Source organism: Balaenoptera ricei, chromosome 14 (genome assembly GCF_028023285.1).
Source record: "Balaenoptera ricei isolate mBalRic1 chromosome 14, mBalRic1.hap2, whole genome shotgun sequence".
Classification (NCBI taxonomy): Eukaryota; Metazoa; Chordata; class Mammalia; order Artiodactyla; family Balaenopteridae; genus Balaenoptera; species Balaenoptera ricei.
Window position 1 is genome coordinate 48327579 of NC_082652.1, and position 20600 is coordinate 48348178.

A 20600-nucleotide genomic window follows, 5' to 3' on the forward strand; every position below is an offset into this window, starting at 1 on the left:
GAATTTCATCTATGTAGCTTTTGGTGTTGATTCTTACAAACCTATAAGGATATTTTAAAGTCTCTTTTCAAGAGAGACTATTTATTAAATTATCCCACCTGCCATCAAAGGCAAAAGACACGCAAGCTGTGTTGAAAGGATTGGAGACAGGGAGGCCAGTTCTGAGGGAGAATATATTCTAGGAGTGAGAGACTGAGGACCTGAATTAGAGTTTTAGTAGAAGACATGAAAAGAGGTGATGCAAGATATTTTAAAGGAGGATGTAAGGCTTAGTTACTAATAATATATGAGAGCTGAGGGAGAAAAGAGGTTGGAAGAGGACTCAAAGATTTGGAGTTAGGATGACTAGGTTGAAATCTTAAGCAAGTCCTTGACCTTTTGCTTCTTTTTTTCTCATTCATGCTACAGGAATAATATACTTCATAAGGATAACGTATGGTTCAATACTGAAAAAGTACAATCGTGAAGTGCCAAGCCCCTCAGAGAACATAATTTATGTTTGTTGAATAAATGGTCTTTATAAAAATTGATGCCAAGACTTTTGGGCAATGTCAACAGCAAAATGAGGAGCCCTAGAGCTTTTAAATCAGGTAAACCTATATTGTTTGGAGAGTCTCCAAGTTGTGTTTACTAAGTGTCAAAACCTCTGGGAAGCAGTATATAGCATCTTGATGAACAGTTTGTTCTCTGGAATCAGATTGCCTGGCTATATGACTTATTGGGTGTGTGGGCTTTGACATGTTACTTAACCCCCTCAGCCTCAGATTGCTCATCTGTAACATAGAGATTATGATGGTACCTTCCTCATGGGGTTGTTTGTGAACACATGCATAAAGTGCTTGTCATAGTGTCCAACATTTTGTTCATGCTCAGGAACTATCAGTTGATATTATTTGGATAAAAAGGTTTTAAAAATCAGCTATCAAGATGTTTGCATATAAAATTTTCTGAATAGTATTTTAAGTGATGACTAAATTCTTTAGTGTTTTTATATAATTTATACCATAAATGTATGGCATATGTTATAGATGGTGATATATGCAGTTTTATTTTATTTTTTCCAGCTTTATTGAGGTATAATTGACAAAACTGTAATCACGTAAAGGGTACAATGGGATGATTTGATATGTGCATCCACTGTAAAATGATTTTCACAATCAAATTAATTAACACATCCACCAGCTCATGTAGTAACTTTTTTTCGTGTGAGAACACTTAAGATCTACTCTCTCAGCAAATTTAAAGTAAACGATACAGTATTATTAACTATAGTTACCATGCTGTACATTAGATCCTCAGAATTTACTTATCTTATAATTGAAAGTTTGTACCCTTTGACCAATCTCTCCCCATTTTCCCCACCCTTATCCCCTGGCAACCACCATTCTAATCTGTTTCTTTAAGTTTGACTTTTAAAATAAGATTCCACATATAAGTGATCTCATACAGTATTTGTCTTTCTCAGTCTGGCATTTCACTTAGCATAATCACCTTCAGTTTCATCCATGTTTGTCATGCAAATGGCAGGGTTTCCTTCTTTTCTATGGCAGAATAATATTCCATTATATATATTCACCACATTTTCTTTATGTATCTGTCAACAGACACTTAGGTTGTTTCCATATCTTGGCTCTTGTGAATAATGCTGCAGTGAACATGGGAGTGCAGATATCTCTTCAAGATACTGATTTTGGTTCCTTTGGATACAGTGTATGCGAAAGTGGGATTGCTAGATCGTAAGGTTCAGATAGTCCTGAAGTCTGAAGTCCTGAAGTCTGAAGTTCAGATAGAACCTTTTCTGGATAGTCCTGAAATTGTTCGCATCATTGATAATTTGAGAGTAATATTTTGGCTATGATTTTTTTCCCTATATTTTCTTGATGGTTTTGAAAGAAATATGTGCTGTGCGAAACTCAGAAAGATGATGAAAGGAAAAAGAGAGAAGGATAAGAATAGGAAGGAGGATAAAGAGCAAGTGAGATAGATTTCATTAAATAAGGGTTGTTGTTATCTTGGGCCCGTGTCTTCTGAGGCATATATGAAGCTCCGAAATTGTGAAAAGAATTTTTTAATAAAATGTCATGTATTTTATATATATTTATGTATATATGTGCATTTTTTGGAATATGTTTGGAGAAAGATTTTGGGGGGAAGTTTTTAATCAGATTATCAAGGGGATTAATAACCTAAAAAATTGGGGATTTCCTGGTATAAAGAAGTAAAAACTCATGTAAATATAAAATTGGGTTTAAAAACAATAGCAAAATTAAGTGCACACAGACGGACCACTGGTTCCTTCCATTTCTCTAACCAGATTTCAATTGCTCTCTTATTGAATATGATAGGTCAAGTTTATTTTACTAGCGCTTTTACCTTCTCAAGTTAAAATATTTGATTGAAAAGACCGACTCACGTCTACAAAAATCTGTACTAAAGTAACACAGATATTTCTTTGCATCGTTGACACCAGGGTAGGTCGGTGTCCCTCTTTCATATGATTCTATGACAGGTTTTGGAGCGTCTGAAATAATTAATTTACTAATTTTACTAATAGGCCATCTTTAGTGGGCCAATCCCATAGTTTGGACCATGTGGGTAATGTACTATATTCTGAGTTCTCCTATGTATTATGTACTATATTCTGGTTTAGAAGAGAAAAATGTTAGTCATGACAAGTATGAAAATCCTCTATTTAATGAAGTTTAGATAGTGGAGAATAAGAGAAAGATCTTCTTTTGGCAGTGTGAACTCCTATTATCTTGTCTAAAGTTCAGTTTTCTCACTCTTTCTGTTCTGTTTCCTTCGTTCCTCTCTTAACCGGAGGGAGCCTGTCGGAACTCTCTATTCTTAGCCCAGGCGTTCCTAATCTGAGGCTCCGTGTACTCCTAGTTTTATCCACACAGTGTCACTGTTAGGTTCTGAACGGGGGAAAAAAAAAAAAATCAGTAGGTTTCACTTCCTGACTAAAAGTGCATTTTTATGCAGAAATTTTAATAGCGAAGGTTCTGAGTCTCTGACTTACTCCCTTGCATGCCCAAAGTGAGAATTCACGAAATGCATTATAGAAACACTGGATAAGTTAATGGTCTATCAGCAACTGTGAACATTTGCTCGAGGCTAAAATTTTACCGTATCAGGTCTCTCCTGGGAATGCTCCCTGCCCCACCTACCCACATGAAGAGCACACCTGATTAGGCTGTTTTATTTTGGGGAAAAAGGAAGCTCAAGATTATTGAAGATTTTTTAATGGAATTACACTATTTGTATTTCAAATTGTTCTTCTCTCTCTCCTCCACCCTTCCATCCTCTGTCCCAATGCCAGAGATGATATTCAATGAATTGAGATAAGTTTAAAAAGACTACTAATGACCTCTATAAATATACTTTGAACCTGTGTATTGTACAGATCTTTACAAGTTCTTTCTGACCCTTAGGTCAGAAAACTGAGATTGTATCTCAGTTTCAACTTTTGACTTTTACCATCAGGTTAAAAACAACAGATTTTTTAAACACAATATTGTCTCCCATTGTTTCTTGTAAGGCTGCTAGAAACATAGTATTTAAATTTGGAAACATCTTTGTTGTATTTGCTTCCAGATTTTCACTTAGTCTGTGAAACTTAAACTTTGTTACTGGTGCTCTCCAAATGGCTTTCTCTCTCCCTCCCTCCCTTCTTTTTCTTTTCTGTTTCCAAGACTAGCTAGGGGGTAATATCTCCACAAGAATAATACCTAAAATGTCTACTTTTTTGGAAAACAACATTAAAGTCACCAAAGCATTTTTATTGATCCAAGTGTTCATTTTTGCCCTCTTCTTACTGAAGAATCAAACCCTAAATCTGAGACCAAAACAACTCAACAGCTTTACATTTATCTTTGTACTTTTGTCTAATTACTTCTGTCCGTAACCTCATAGGCAGCAGGCATACAATTCATGAGTTGACCTATGGTTGAGTAAGCCTGGAGGTCACGTGCCCATTTCTCTGCTGAACTGGGAGGGTGTTCTGCATTTTTTATAAATTTATTTATTTTTTTTTTATTTTTGGCTGTGTTGGGTCTTCGTTTCTGTGCGAGGGCTCTCTCTAGTTGCGGCGAGCGGGGGCCACTCTTCATCGCGGTGCGCGGGCCTCTCACCATCGCGGCCTCTCCCGTTGCGGAGCACAGGCTCCAGACGCGCAGGCTCAGTAGCTGTGGCTCACGGGCCCAGTTGCTCCGCGGCATGTGGGATCTTCCCAGACCAGGCCTCGAACCCGTGTCCCCAGCATTGGCAGGCAGATTCTCAACCACTGCGCCACCAGGGAAGCCCCTGCAAGTTTATTATATTCTTTTGGACGCTCTGATTAGGTAAAATAATCCTAGGAATTTGCCCAGCCCGCTCTGTAAGAGTGGGTGACCCCAGAGGTGGCTTTCAATGTGTTTCTATTATTCTCAATCAGCTTGGTAACTTCTCAGCATAATAACAACTTCTCAGCAGTTAGGCAGCAGCTAATGGAAGGAGGGAGGTGGGGAACTTCTGGTGAGTTTGACTCATGATCTATACAATGCAAAATTAAGTCAAATGTCTCAAGAAACCTCTTTTCTGATCTGAAGAGTATCTCATATATTTTAGATTTTCTTCCCTTCTTTGTTTAATCACCAATTAAACCATGCTGGTAGCTAACTGTACTTGCTATGTTGAACGGAAGCTCGGCAATGACAGGAAAATTTCATTTTAAGTTATGGATTGCTGCCTGGGTCAACCAACCCATAGGAGATATGGAGCTAGAAGATTGACTGGGCATTTGTGAGATCTGCCTTTTCCCATTCAGCTCTGGAAGGAGCTCTTTATTTGGTCTATCGAGTTGATTGTTCTAAATCTAAAAAAAAACTTCTTTTACTAGGGACCCGACATGATATACCATAATGACTTCGAAAGAAACGTTAAACAGTTCATCCTGTCAACGGTGGCTGCCGGGTGCCGACAGACCATGGCAGGTCTTTTCATCAGGTCAATGAGCTGCTAAAAATTGTCTAAGTAGGACCCTGCCATGATAGGCCATAGCGCCTCAGAGGAAGTCATTATAGAATATCAAGTAAACAATACACATTTAAAAAAATTACTAATTAGGTTTTGCAGCAATACTTCTCATCCTTAGGGGCTCTACAGTGAGATAATTGACCGCGACGTGAGTTATGCCTCCCAAACCCAAGGCGTGAAGGTTAATTATCGTGGTGAACAGCCCCCAGCAAAGGCGACCATAGTGATGAGATGCTGACATTTCAAACATGTTATTGATGTGTATTTTTAAAATGTTTTTTTAATAAAATTTTTTGGAATGGTTTTGATTAAAGGGTAAAGTGATGCAGCTACAATAACAGCAACCAGAAAATAACCCCAAAAGGAGAGAAACAAGGTACTTTGGAGAAAGACATCAGGAGAGGCTTTTATATATACATGTATACACAACAGGAGGATTGAGAAGTTTGTCAGGATATTAACTGACTCAGAATAATTTCTTGAGGTACCTTACAACTAGACATTCCCTACCGGTGTCTGTGGTCCTTAGACTATATTGTGCCTCATCATTTTCAATGTATAGCTTTTAGTCTCCTGAAAGAGAGTTTTAATATGCTTATATGGAATGGGAAGTTAGATATTGTTTCTTTATAGCAGAGATCCATACTCTCTTTCTGTAGTAATGTACCTTTTTGAGGAATGGTATGATCTGAAAATTTCTTTTTAACTTTGAATTTATGATTAAGGATTTAACTTGATCTCAGTGTAAGCTGATTGAATGTTTAAACAAGGAGATGTTAAGGTTATGAAGGAAATAAGAAAGAAAATTATTTCTTAGTCCAATCGAGAAGAGGAAATAGGTTGCAGCTTATCGTTACTATTATATTGGAAAATTTGCTCAAGAGGATGTTGAGCTATTATTTGAAAAGAACCAAGTGTTCAAACTTTAGTGTGTGAATTTACATGTGCATATTAAGACATGGTGTCCTGCCTAGGTAACAGTCAGGAGAACTGAATATGTATAAACATAGTTGCCTTATTGTCCTCTGATGCCAGGAGAACTGGGTGAGATAAACACTGCATACATTAAAAATGAGAGGACACTTTGCAAAACTGTTTTTTTTTGTAAGCTAACAAATCACCTGTTTTTGAATGCATGATGGGAAGATATTTGAGGAGGTAAATGTAATGAATTTGAGACTGTGAGGCCTGAAAACTTCAATATTAAAATTTCTGCATCAAAGTATATACATATCATTGTGAGAATGGTGTTTTATATTTCAATGGTAAGATTTAAATATATTATAACTAAGAAGAGTGGAATAGCCAGTGAAATTGTAGCTCTGCTTGTCAAAAAAAAAAAAAAAAACCAATTCAATGTGGAAAAGGAAGACAAGTCATGGAGGGCATTATGCTAAGTGAAATAAGTCAGACGGAGAAAGACAAATATTGTATGCTATCACGTGTATGTGGAATCCAAAAAATATAACAAACTATTGAATATAACAAAAAAGCAGCAGACTCACAGATATAGAGAACAAACTAGTGGTTACCAATGGGGAGAGGGAAGGGGGGAGGGGCAAGATAGGGGTAGGGGATTAAGAGGTACAAACTATTAGGTATAAAAGAAGTTACAAGAATATATTGTACAACACAGGGAATATAGCCAATATTTTATAACTATAAATGGAGTATAACCTTTAAAAATTGTGAATCATTATATTGTACACATATTGTATAGCAACTATACTTCAATAAAAAAGTGAACTTTAACTAGTAACAAAAAAAGCAAGACAAGTCATACAAATTTTTTCTTCCTCCATTGGGACAAATAATTGACTTACTTGATTATTTTTTCCATTGAGTTAATAAGGCAGTTAGTCTAAGTTGGCCAGGCCAGGTTTTGTGTTTGACTCCCGTGTCTTTCATTGGCTCTGTTTAGCGTACCTTATCATGGAAAACCAGTCAGCATCCTTGCTTCCAGTAAAGCAGCCACAAATGTTTCAGACCTAAGAAATAGACACTTACCTTTCTTGCATGGGCGGAAGTTGTATCCAGCTATTAAAACGGGGATCATATCTGCTGACAAAATTTGTACTGTGTTTTCCTGTAAAAATATATTTGAGACACTTAAAACTTAAATTCCTTTGTTGTTTTGCACATTTAAAAGTATTTTATAAGATGCCTCTGTTCTCAGGTTTAACAAACAGATGAATTAAGTAGAGGGACTATCTAACACAGTATGAGAAGTGATAAGTCAAAAGAAAAACTTATGTGCCCCTTCGAACGTTTTTCCTTTTTTTCTTCTTTTCTCCTCCACTTTTTCTGGGGGGAGGATGAGTTGGAATAAAAATAAATCAACCATAATAATAAAAGCAAGTATGTTTACCAGACTAGTTTTATCCCAAAGTTAGGGTAAAATTTCTGTATTTTGGTGTTTATAGGTTTTAAAAACATGAAGTTATTGTCTATACATAATCAGTTCCAGAGACTAACTTGTGTGATATCTCTGGATAGAACCTTTTTCTAAATGATCCAAGAATTCTAGCAGTGGAAGAGTCCACTCGGTCTCCAGGGAAACAATAGCAATCACTACAATAAGAGTTTGCATTAGGAAATCAGTTGTAGGCTATGACTGTCATGCAAGTTCTGTTTGTGCATTTGGGGAAAGCACAGTTGCTGGGATGTATCACAGGTACATTTACTGAAATGGGAAACATGCGTCCTCAGAGCTGGTTAACAAGCTTATCTCCTCTGTTGAGCCTAAGAAACACAGTAATGCCTCCAAGGTATTAAAATGAATCTTGTTTTACATACAGATTGACACCAAAGCAAGAAATAGAAGCAAAAGAGTGTATTCCATTTTCTGTGTAGCAACTGAGATGACAATCATCTAAAGCACCTGAAGTCTTAGCTCTAAAAGTCTGTTTTTCATTAACGTATGTGTAACTAACCATTGAAATATAGGTACCAAACTTCACCACAGGAATAAACAGATAGGATTGTGTGTGTGTGTGTGTACACGCACTCACACGGGCATGTATACACAACACAATTATTAATTGCAAGAATATATATGGAGCACTCACTATGTGTCTTATGTGTTCTAGGTTCTGGGAATATGTTGGTAAATGAGAAAGACAAAGTCCTCGTTCTTGCAAATAAATAAACACAGACTTGTAAATAAATACATATATAATAATGCTATATTTTCTTTACCAAATGCCGGAAAGAAAAATAAAGCAGGGATTGATAGAGGGGAAGCCAATTTCAGTAGGATGGTCACCTGCTCACAGATATCTTCTGCAAGCCATGCAAATATCTACAGAATTAGCATCTCAGGCAGTGGGGAAGGTGAGTATAAAGTCCCTGGGCTGGCCATGCATTCAAAACCAGCAAGAATGCTGGGGTGACTTGGACAGAAGTCGAAGTATATCAAGGTCCAGACACGGTGTGTCTTATGGACTGGTGTCAAGTTTCATCTTTTGTCATAAGAACATCAGGAAGTCACTGGAAGGTTTTGAGCAAATGAGAAACATGGCCTAATTTACCTCTTATCATGATCACTCTGGCTGTTGTGTAAAAAACTAGACCGTACAAGGGCTGCTCTGGAAGTGGGGGACCTGTCATGAGGCCATCGCAACAGTCAAGGCAAGAGCTGGCTTGAGTGGAGGTGGAGGCAATATATGGTCAAGTTTGGGATCTATCCTATGGGCGCAGCCAATAAAATTTTATGATAGATTGAGCATTGGTATAAGAAAAAGTGAGTAATTAAAGACGACTGCTAGGTTTTTAGCCAGCAGAACTGGATGGAAGGTCATGCAATTTGCCAAGGTGGGGAAGACCAGGCAGGGGTAGTTGGGGGGTTAGGGAGAGAAGCCATGAGTTCTGTTTTGGACTTAACCTTGAGAGGCCTATCGGATCTCAAAGCATAATTGGCTGGTAGACCACTGGCTAAATGAGGCTGCAGGTGCAAATTTTGGAGTCATTAGTCAAGAGATATTGTTTAAAATCAAAGAACAAGATGAAACTCTTTAGGGAAAGGGTATGGAAATGGAAGATAATGAGTGCCGGAAATGAGCCCTGGGGGGGAAGAAGAAAAACTAGCAAAGAAAAGGAATTGTCAGAAGCAGGAGGAAAAGTATGGTGGTATTTTAGATGCCACGTCAAATAGTGTTTCAAAAAGAGGAGTGAGCAACGGAGAACTGATCATAGGATTTGGAAACATGGGGGTTGGTGGTGACCATGACACGCATTGTTTCAGTGGATAGGAGGGCATGAAAGCCTGAGTGGGGACTCCTCAGGAGAGATGAAGATGTAAGAAAGCAGAGGCAAGAGGATAAGCAATGCTTCTTAGGACTTTTGACACAAAAAGAAGATTATAGCAGGAAGATGCAGCATCGAGAGAAAATTTTATTTAGTTCTTGGTTGTGTTTTTCAATTCAGAAGTACTCCAAAGTCCTTGAGTAGGCAAAAGGGAATGAGGAATAGGCTTTAAGTTGGAGCAGAAACAGTAATAAGAGAGATATGTTTTATCTAAAATATACGGGTAGCAATGGATTTGGTGGTAGCAAGACGCAGATTTTATCTTTTGATTGCTTCTGTCCTCATTGGACTAAGAAGCAAGGCTATCAGCTGAGAGTGAGGAGGGAGGTTTTGGAGAAAGGTATTTGAGGAGAGAGAAGGTGTGAAATAATTAACTCAGAGGGTGGAAGAGTGCCATTGACCAGGGAAACTTAGTGGAGTTGGCTAGTAGCCAGCATGGTTCATTAGTAGCCAGCATGGCCGTATGGTTTTCTGAGCAACACATTTAGTTGCTCAGGGGGAGGGGAGAAGTGGAAGAGAGTTGGGTTTAACCAGGACCGGGGCTTTACCAGGCAAGTATAATAGGAGAGAAGGACACGAGGGCTGCAGGTGTATGCACTAATGTGATTATAAGGATGGGCAATAGAATATAAGCTCAGTAAGGAGGGAAGTAAGGGCATGAGGGGATGATGGACAATGAAAAAGTGGTAGGGTAGAGTGAAGGAGGTGGCATTTCCAGGATAACAGTGGGTAGCTGCCATATAAAGGGGCAGCAGGTGGTAAAATCTGAAGACATCCTTTAAAGTGGTGAGTTTTAAGGATGTGGGAGTGGCAATGAAGAAGAAGTAGAAAAGCTATCAGCCTCCAATAATGTGAAATATAAGGGCGGGGGTGGGGAACAGAACATAGTCCCCATTGAAGGGGGTGGCTGGGAAAACAGTCCTCTCAGAGAATAGCCAGGCTTTGATTAGAAAAGAAGCTGAAGGGACCATTTAGGGAAGAGTTTAAGGATTATAGGGATCTTGTTGATGTGAGATCATGAGTTCCAAGGATTGCATGGGAGGGTTTGGATGGCCTGGTTGCGTGGTAAGTCAAGTTTTATTTGGGGATTACAGAAAGAGTTGGGGATTGCAGAAAGAGTTAAGAGTGCCACGAGTGAGTATGACCCAAAAGACTTGAATCCCACAAAGGGAGGCTCCAACCCAAGGAAGGATTATATCTAGAGTTGGTTTATAAGAAAGTTTTTGTAGAATTTGCAATCATGTCCCTGTAGAAAAAAAGCCATTCTTGATAGTCAGGTTTCAAGGTTAATTCCCAAATGTATCTGAAGATCAGGGTTGTTAAGAGGAATGTAGAATATACACACCATGTATAAGAGTGTTTCTCTGTGAAGTTTGGTTTAGAATTTCCATTTGGAGGAAGACATCTACCTCCTTTCAGCAATGGGACAGATGCCTTCACATGCTGAGCACTGGTGGTGGAAATCAGCTATTTGCTTTGCTTATTGGTGGTAACGGCAGTGGCCTTCACTCAGAGAAAAGGCTAAGCAGGGACTGGTGTGATTTCGATGGAAGATGAAGAAAGAGTTTCCAGAGGCAGAGTCGATGGTGTGAAAAAAGGGCAAGGATGGAGGATGGGAAGATAAAAAGAAGAAATATGTTCTAAAGTTGGCAAAGGATGTGCAGAGGGGATAATAAATCTCAGAAGGAATGAGTGTGGTAGAGTGAGGAAAGTGAGATAAAATGGGGACATTCATCTCTTCCTTGTGGCTTTCATTGACACTGCTTAGAAGCTTGAGAGGGGTAGCCACATGCAATGGAATTTTGGAATACTCTTCACTCCTTTAGTTTCTTATCTTTTCCATTTTCTTCTAACCCTTCCTCCACTTCTTCCCTTTTTTGATGATGTCCTGTCACCAGACCCTGTTGTTGACTATCATTTGGGAGATAGGTAAAATGGGGCAGGGGCGGCAGTTTTCAGCCAGTGGTGGAGGGGAAGGAAGCAGGAAGACAAGGAAATCCCCCGTGGGCAGTTTTTTTGGGAGTCAATCATCAGTAAGTGACAAATGTAAATTGGTTCTCTGTTAGTTGGGGCACTGAAGGAATATATGAATGTATATTAGCATATTACAATGCAGTCTATCACTAATGACATGAAGGGAGTTAATGGGAGTTAATATCTATAGCTGAGTAGAAAAAAAATGTATGTATCCTGCTTATATTTCCAGTAACTCATATGTTTTATGATTTCAAATTTTGGTCCTGTAATCAAGATAATCAGTAAATAAAATTATATTTGTATTTTATGTGTACCTATTTGTGTTTTATGAGCATGTATTGAAATGTACTTTTTTGTATTTCATTCAAAGACATGCATCTCAGGCACCATTTTCATAAGGACTAAAGTTTAACTTAAGATTTCATCTTTGGAACTGATGTATACATAACATTTAAACTCATGGATTTTTAATTTTTCCTCCCTGTCAGTAGTGAAATTAAAGCATGTTGTATATTATTATAGCATTGCTGTTCTTTATAAGTTTGGGTATTAACTGCTTCCTTTTTAGTTGTATGAGGTATTATAAAATGAAAATCCTATATCTTTGAGATGATGGTGTCCCTTCATGGTCTTCTAAATGGGGAATAATGAAGAGCTCTTTGGGAGCCAGTAAGAGCCACTGTCCATGGTGATACAATACTGATTTAACTTCACAAGATCAAAGGCAAATGCACAATTGTTGTTTAATATCTAATTAAATACATATGTTTATGTGAGGTGGAGAGTGTGATACACTGGCTAAAGGTTGAGGCTCTGGAGTCAGACAGACCTACGTTGGAATCACTCATCTTCTTGCAAGCTGTGTGTCCTGGCAAGTTGTTTAAACTCTTAGGGCTTAGACTCCTCATAGAAAAACTAGAGCACTCATGCAACAGGCCTCATGGGATGGTCGTGAGGATTAAGTGAAATGATGCAGAAGAGTGCTTAGCAAAGTTCCTGGGAAATAATGAGTACTCAATAAATACTATGACTAATACCAAAACGGTCAGCTGTGGTTGACCAGATGGATGGAATAGGAAGCTCCATGGAAACTATTTAAGGGATGGTGATGGATGTGTGTTTTGGTACCTAGCTGAGATACTTTTACCAGATTGGTACACCTGTTCCCTAGCTGCTGGTTGTTGGTTGTTCATGGTCACAGCTGCTCCCTCTCTAGAGAACTGCCCTCAGCTGAACAGGCCACTTCATTGCCCACCCTCACCCCCACCTGGGGGAAGGCCTCAGCCAATGACTGATTGGTTGACATGAGGTACAAAAGACTGGCCTGCTTGCCTCACAGTGTGACCAATTATCCTCTGCTTAGGAGATGCTAATCAGTGGCTCATCAGCATTTACCCAGATCTATACTAAATGACCTCAAAGGCGAAACAAGTCAGGGACAGAATGACTCAGATTTGCAGGTGGAACTCCCAAAGTTCTAAATAAGGGTCTTACAGAAAGAGAGTTGTGAGCTGCTAGGCCCATATGGAGACTAAAAGTAAACAAAATATAGTAATTAAAGTTTTACTGAAGTTCAATTTTGAGCCTCCTGGCGGCTAAAGCAAAAGAGACACATTAAATCATATGATTGGCGTTAGAAGTAATTGTTCAAAGCACACCATGCCTCAGTACTTTGGTTTGACAAGGACTTGTCACGCAGGTCTTCACATAGAGCACGCTGAGTGGTGGCAGTGAAAGGTGCCCCCACAGGAAATGCAATGCTGTGCTTTCTGTAGTCTTTTCTCACAGCATATTTGTTGAGGGCTTTAAACTGAATCACTGCTCCTCTCAGGGGTCAGGGGGAGGCAAATCAGTGAGGTCCAATGGCGTAGTTTTATGGGAATCTGAATTAGCTCAACGATAAAATCTCGATTCTCTAGACTAGAGGAAGGAATATGTCCCTTATACTCGCCCCTAATCCCCCCACCCATCCTCTCAGTTGTGTGTCTGATAGAAGTTGAACGGTAAGCAGTGGCAGGTTATTTTGGGCAGGGGGGGGGGCAGGGGTAAACCCAGGGAGCGGGTTTTCTGTGTTGCTGATTAAGGTCTGTCTCACAGGAATGGGAGGTTCATAGTGATTTGTGAAAACTGAGTTGTCGCCCCAAGACTGGTCTTTTAGCAGAGGCTTATCCCACGTGGGAACGGAGGTGGGCTGAGAGAGCACCATCATTAGAAACAGGACTTTCCATGGGACTTCCCTGGCGGTCCAGTGGTTAAGACTCTGCGCTTCCACTGCAAGGGGTGTGGGTTCTATCCCTGGACGGGGAACTAAAATCCCATATGCCGTGCGGTGCGACCAAAAAAAAAAAAAAAAAAGGGAAAGAAACAGGACTTTCCAGCCTTCTCTTGTTATGTGTTAGTTTTCATCTGGCCTTCAAGAAAACAAACAAAAAAAAACCCCCAAAAATGAAGTTCTGCAGATTCTTTTTTAGATAAACCTGCTGGCTGCGTACCGTTTCCTTACAAATGCTCCATTCTGTTCAAATCACTTCCTCGGAAGAAGAGGTTAAACAGGAAATGGAGAGTTTACAGTGGATTGTATATTGGCCAGGGTTTTTGTTTTGTTTTGTTTTAACATATCAAATCAGTCATTGCAAAGATAAGTTAGAGGAGAGATATTAAATATTTTTGTTCCTGATCCAAATCTGTTTCTCCCAAAGCCCCGGAACCATCTCTCCAAACCTGAAAGATATGAACCAACAAAGCTGATCTTGAGAAAGAATGTCCCCTTCTCTTCAAAGAAATGTTCTTGGAGGGTGGCCTGGGTTGTTTTCCTTTAAGATTTTCTAGAGTGAACAGATGTAACAATTTTCTATAATTTGCCTTTGTGCAGATGCTGAAAGAGAACATTCACCATAAAATATATGCAGTACATGTAATTTCAGCTGGCTGTTCTGGGGGTTTAAAGCAAAAATGTGTACCTGCAAGCTGTTTTATGGTTTCTCACTCATAATGATCTCTGTTACACAGAAGGCTACAACTGCAACCCCTCCTTCACGTGCAAGATTTCCAAAAATATCTTGATAATTTTGCGTGTTCTGCAAGGCGCAGTGTTCTCCCTACATTAGGCTTGGGAAGTGTATTCAGATGTTTACTTTCTCTTTGTGATACAATTATGAAGTAATCGCATCAACAGGGAAGATGGTGGATAATCTGTGGACGAAGCCCTTGCAGAAGATGCAGCAGCCGGAACAGGTGTCAAGTAATGAACGCTGCAAAGGAACTTCAGCTCAGGTCATGTACAGCGCGACAGCAGATAACGCTTATTTATTGAAACTGCATATTATTATCCTGATAAAATGGGAGAAAAGTGGTGGAGAAGGTGGTGAGAATTCTTAATAGTTGCCGCTTGCTACCTCCCTTGAGGGAGTCTGGGCTCACGCTGGTGGCATTCCTCAGGGGATGGGTCAGGAGAGGGGCTGGGCGTCACGGTGAAGCCAAATCCCCAGAGAGTCCATGAGTGAATGCACTGCTGCGTGTGTCCTCTGCCAGCTCAACGGTGGACCCTCCCTCCAATTGTCAGCCCACTTCACCGACTACTTCGTTTGTCCCTGCTGCACAGAAATATGTTTTCCACGGTAATTACAAAACGGACTGCCGCTGGCACCTCTCATCACACACAGGCTTGTTGAGCACCTACTGTTAAGTGGTTCAATAGTTACCGTTAGGGTTCCATTGGTCCTCTCCGCCCAACACAAACAGGAAGTTTTCCACCTCCACAACGCAGTGATGGGCACTGTTGTATGGCATAACTGGAATTGAGAAAAAAAAAAAAAGACGTATAAAATTTTCCATCTTAGGACTTGATACCTTGGCTCACTAGTTATGTGCTTTCACCAAAATGTATCAAACGTGAGACTAAGTCAGAAGGAAGAAAAGCACATAGACAAGCAGAGTGGGGCACCCACCAATCCGCAGTGGCTCAGCGGTGTGTTCCCAGCAATTGCCAACCCCACCCCTTTTGATTAATTTTACATAATGTTATTCTGCAAATTAGTCAAGAACAACCTGTCGGGCTGCTTTCAATTCTTAAGTCCTCCTCACCTGCCTGATGATGGGGATCGTGCAGTCTACAACCATGACTGACACTCCCAAATGGTCAGGGCTGGGGCTTACTTCTTGGAAGAAATAACCCAGCATCCACTTGGAGCCATTAAGCTGTTCTGCCCAAACTTGGCTTGCTGGCAATCTTTCCATAAACAGACTCAGGGTGCTTGGTTGCTTTCTATTCCACAGCAATGAGCAAGCTGAATTTCCATACAGTTTTAAGTTTTTAAATTAAGGTCCTGCTGATTTAATGCCTTCTCCAAATGTATACGCTTAATTTCCTGTACAATGTCATTAGCAGCACAATCACACATTTTCTATCTATCTGCTTAAGAGCTCTTCTGGAACAAAGATAAAAACCGTCAGGAACATCATAAATATCCATTCCCCTCGTCTTGCCCTGCTCTGCCCCAAATGTGGTGGCTGTGAGGAGGGAAGAGTGATCCAGAAACCCACCAAAGGTTTCGCTGGATCTGTTCTCATTTCCATTTTCTTTGGGGAGACACACACAAGAAGAATAGGACGCCCCCGTCACCCCGTGTGCAGTGCAGTGTTAGTCTCTGCTATTATTATGTCATATGGCGAATGTAAACTTACGCAGCATTAGTTATCATATCACAGGCAGTGGTTTGGGCCCAGTGACACCAGTAGGAAAAATGATGTCCTTGTTCAGCTCATCATATGGGCACCTTAAATCTAAGTGAGGACAAATGGGGAGGTGATATGCATGTTCAGGCAGGGAACTTATTGCTTGACACAGATCAGCAGAGCACTTAAGAAACCAGTGCAGTGGGAAATCAATATGAGTCAGGGCCAGCTCGTACTCTGTACTCTTTTGCCAATGGAGAGAGAGAGAGAGAGAGAGAGAGAGAACGAGCCTATCTTATACCCAATTTACTTTGGATGATATATATCTCATTTCACTTTGTTTTTATGATCTTTTTTCTCAGAATGCACTTATGCTGGCTAAGATATGTAAACAAAAACAAGGAGAAACAGGCATAGCTTTGAAACCTGTAACACAGCCTCTGAAAGAGCAAATCAGATCGCTTACGCTTCATATGAAAAGATTTTAGGAATTTTCATTATTCTATTATGTATTCACTTTTACTGTGAATATTCACTATTTTCGAACTTATAGCCACAAGGGAGAAGACATTGGTATGGAAACCCTGGATTTCTGGGATCATGTAGAAATTGGGCGTGCCAGGGATTTGTGTGGCCCATGAATTAGGTCAATTGATTTAGGGAATCACTTCAGCAATGTCCTTCTGCCCCTCAACCCTTAGTTATGTCTTTGGAAAATGCTTTTAACCATATAGCTTCTGCAGGCTTCACTTCTCAGAGCCCATTGGGGCAGAGTATATGCTGAGTTCATGCAGCAACTAAAATTGTGTGACTGGATACGTTTTGAACATCTTTTTTTCTTTTCTTAAATTAAATCATCATTGTTTGGATTATGATGCTGGTTGCAAAACGCCAAACACAAAACTATGCTACCCATATATTATGTATATTGTGTATTTTGTGGACAGCCTGGTGCTACTCTGGTTTATCACAATGCCATCTGGGCAGTAAACTTACAGCATTGTCACCTGTAAGCATATACTCATATGAGACATGCGTGTAAGAACAGCGGCCACTGATACAACCAACTTACTTTATGACTACCAGTCTTCCAATATTTATTTAAAATTTTTGGTCAGTTCAATGCCCACATTTTATAAGTAATAAAAAATCGTATTATCTTCTTTTCAACCGGAAGTCCAGCTTTATAATAAAGCACAGACTCTGAAAATAGAACAACAGTTGTGTTTTGTTCTTGCCATTTACTTGCTCCCATTCAGGCAGAAATTAAGTGAAGGAAAGAATACATGATTTATTCTTAAGCCTCTTTCTCATTTGATTACCCCTATTGTTATGCTTTATGCAAACAAATGAAACTATTGCACTAAACTAACTATTGAAACTTTCAAAATACGAGAAGGTCTTTGAAATGCTAATATAAAGGCTGCTTGAAGATATTCTCATTTACCTACCCATTTTTACTCTTGTTTTAAAACCTTGTATGCTATATTTCTTGGCTCTTTCAGCATTTTCATTCCTGAATTGTTGTCTTTTCTGATTTATTACTGTGAATTGAGAGGCTATAAATACACACAAATAACTCTTTGGGATTATTCTGAATGTAAAACGCTCCAAATCTATTAGAAAAAAATCGATATGAAATCAATGTTTGAGTTTTGCAAGAGACCTCATTTCTTTGACTTCTGATTAAACCTGAACGAAAGCAAAATAAAGAGGGCAGTGATCAAGAGAAAACATCTGCTTAAAATGGCACTGGGTACCGCAATTATTGATTATCTTTTAAATAACGAGGAAGACACGCCCTCTCCCTTCCAGACTTCTCTAGGGATGCACGCCGGCCTCACCCTCACAAGCAGGTACCGGAGGAGAAGTTTGTACTCCCTGTTCATATACAGCCCGGTGTGAGTTTTTAGCGTGTCAGTCAGTGAGTTAGAGGGAAAGGGTAAAGAGAAGCTAATCAGGATGAAATGAGATTAAAGGCTGTCTAATTTTACAGCGACTGTGATCCATCAGCCACTGTGAAAGTGACAGTGGAAATGAGTGATGGAGACAGACAGGTGGGGCTGTACATTTCACTGATTTATCCTCAAATGCACTGGGCCTTATTTTATTGAGTGAACGTGACCGCATTTATCATGACTGTCATCTAAACCCACTTCCCTCCATTTAAAAAGGTCACTTTACTCACAGGGAGTAGGAGACAGGCACTTTCAAATCAGATTTAAAATCTAATAACACGTGTTCATAAGGCCCTTTGTGAAAATTCTCAACTTTATTAAACAAACTCGAAGTGCTAGAAGGAAAGGGGAAAAAAAAGCCAGAAAACTGAAAAGGAAGAAACCTTTGGTCATCCGAGGGAGCACATTCATTTAGTCACTAAGTTTGAAGCAATTTGTACCATTTTTGCCTTTCCCACTCCAAATACCTGCTATTCTATTCTAGTCTGGGAAATTCAATAAAACATTTACATTTAATATGTTTAATTAAGAAAGTAGGAAGCAGGCCATCTTTGGAGAGGATATTAAGTCACAGTATTTACTCTGCAGAATGACTAATCATCATGCACTCAATAGACGTTAGCCATTGTTACAAGTTGAATCTCTGCCACAATTCACTTACATACCTGTTAATTGTTTTCCCATAATTTTAAGGCCACAAAGATCTCAGTGACACAAATTCTTTTACCCCTCCCTGTACAGTGAAATGAAATGTACTGGCATGTTGTGCACAAAATTGGTCTTTGTGGATATGAAAATGAAGAGTCAAACTCTCAGGGTATTTTGTGTTACTTTTCACAATAGGAACCACCCTTTACCAAACATTTACTCTGTGCCAGGCATTGTGCAGGTGCTATATACATATGCGTATATGTAATTATATATATATATATAGTTACCTATACTATATCTCTGAAAATATAACAGCACTTACGATTCATTCTTACTTGCTCCTAATCAGGCAGAAATTACATGAAGGAAATAATATATGATATTATAATACGTGATAAAATATAATACATGATAAAATATATCTATATTTTATTTGCCTATATCTTTCATTTAATATAACTAACTATTAGGGAGTCATTGGTCATTCATTTTGTTTCTGTAAGAAACACTGAGGCCTTGAGAGGTTAAGTCACTTGTTGAAGGTCAGACTCAGCTAATGAATGGCAGAGATAGAATCCAAACACAGGGATATCTGGATCCCAACCCATGCTCTCATCCATTTCACTCTACTGATTTTCAATACGTATGTTCATCCAACCAGCAAGTAATTACCAAGTACCTGTGTGTTCAATGATGGTGTTCCTGAAATTTCTGTATAATTTTTTGGTATTGAATCACATTTTAAATGTTTCTTATTTTCATATTTAAAAGAATCCGTGATTAAAGCAAGTGGACATTCCTTTACATTTTTTTCTATAAATCCACATATTCAAATAGTGGATTTTCTTAAAGTGAGACACATTTACATGTATTTGATGGAGCCAGAAAAACACTGACCAAATCAGCTAGTTAAGGATGGGTAGAGTCTATTGGCAGAGGGTTTTTATTTATTTTTCAAACGGCGAGGGCATATTTCAACCTTGCGAGCAAATTCAAAATATCTTGGGCACAGAGGCCCTTTTCCTGGCATATAAAATGTGCAGGGGTCTTGCTGCATTTACGAAGGCCTTGTTCTACTTAAGATCCACACTCCTGTTTCCTCCCATATTTTATAGCTAAGGAATATATATACCCCTTCCAACAGAAAGTATAGGTATCCTTTGCAACCACAGCTTTGCATGAACATCCAAACAAGATTGCATAGGGCTATGACAAGTTTATAGGATTGCTAAATACATGGCTGTTGAATGTTTATCATTTCAAGTAACATTTATGAGGGTCTTGATTTCCTTTTGGCTTCAAATGCATAAACTTGCAAAACTGTCAAATATGACATAATTTTTGGAAAAAGTAATTAATGCCCATGTTTTGTAAAAATACAGTCTTATAAAAAATAATGATATACAGGAACAATAAGTTTTTCTCTTATGCCTCTCAGCCTTTCAGTTCCCTACTGCAGAATCTATCCTTGTTATTGTGTTCTTGGATTTTTCTTCCAGAGAGATTATATATACGGGTCATTTTTTGTTAATACAATTGACACAGCATTCTATGGGCACACTGTTTAGTACCTTGCTTTTTTGCACTCAAGAATACATTCATTTATTCATTCCTCACCAATCAAAGACCTGTTCAGCTGCTACTGTATGCCAGGCAAGGTTCTACCTGCTGGGGAGGTCATGACAGCATCAAGGAACGTTCGAGTCAGGGGAAGCATGTAATAAACATGGACACAAATAAATAGGCACTTTTGTTTCAAATGATAAGTGCAATGAAGAAAAGTAAAGCTGGGTCCAAGGAGGGGAAGGGACAGGGTGAGGAATTTTGAGAGTAGTCCGGGAGGGCTTTCTGAACAGATGACTTTTGAGCAGAGAATTGACAGAAGTGAGTAAGCGAGCCATGCAGGGGTAGAGGTAGGCGTAGATGCAGGAATAGCAAGTGCCAAGGCCCTGGGGCACAGATGTGGAGTGTAGCAAGAACAGCAAGAAGACCAAGAACAGAAGGATCTGAGAGGAGGTC

General features: G+C 39.3%; 1 protein-coding gene across 3 annotated transcripts in view; it reads right to left on the reverse strand.

Annotated features, from left to right (window-relative positions):
* KLHL14 (kelch like family member 14) overlaps positions 1-20600 on the reverse strand; it is a 127860-nt gene that overhangs the window by 9289 nt on the left and 97971 nt on the right. For all 3 annotated transcript variants that reach the window (XM_059894143.1, XM_059894141.1, XM_059894142.1), the window contains 2 exons: positions 15000-15089; positions 7024-7102 (listed from right to left, as the gene is read on the reverse strand). In XM_059894143.1, coding sequence (XP_059750126.1) covers positions 7024-7102; positions 15000-15089 — 169 coding nt within the window. The remainder of the gene's footprint in view (positions 1-7023; positions 7103-14999; positions 15090-20600) is intronic.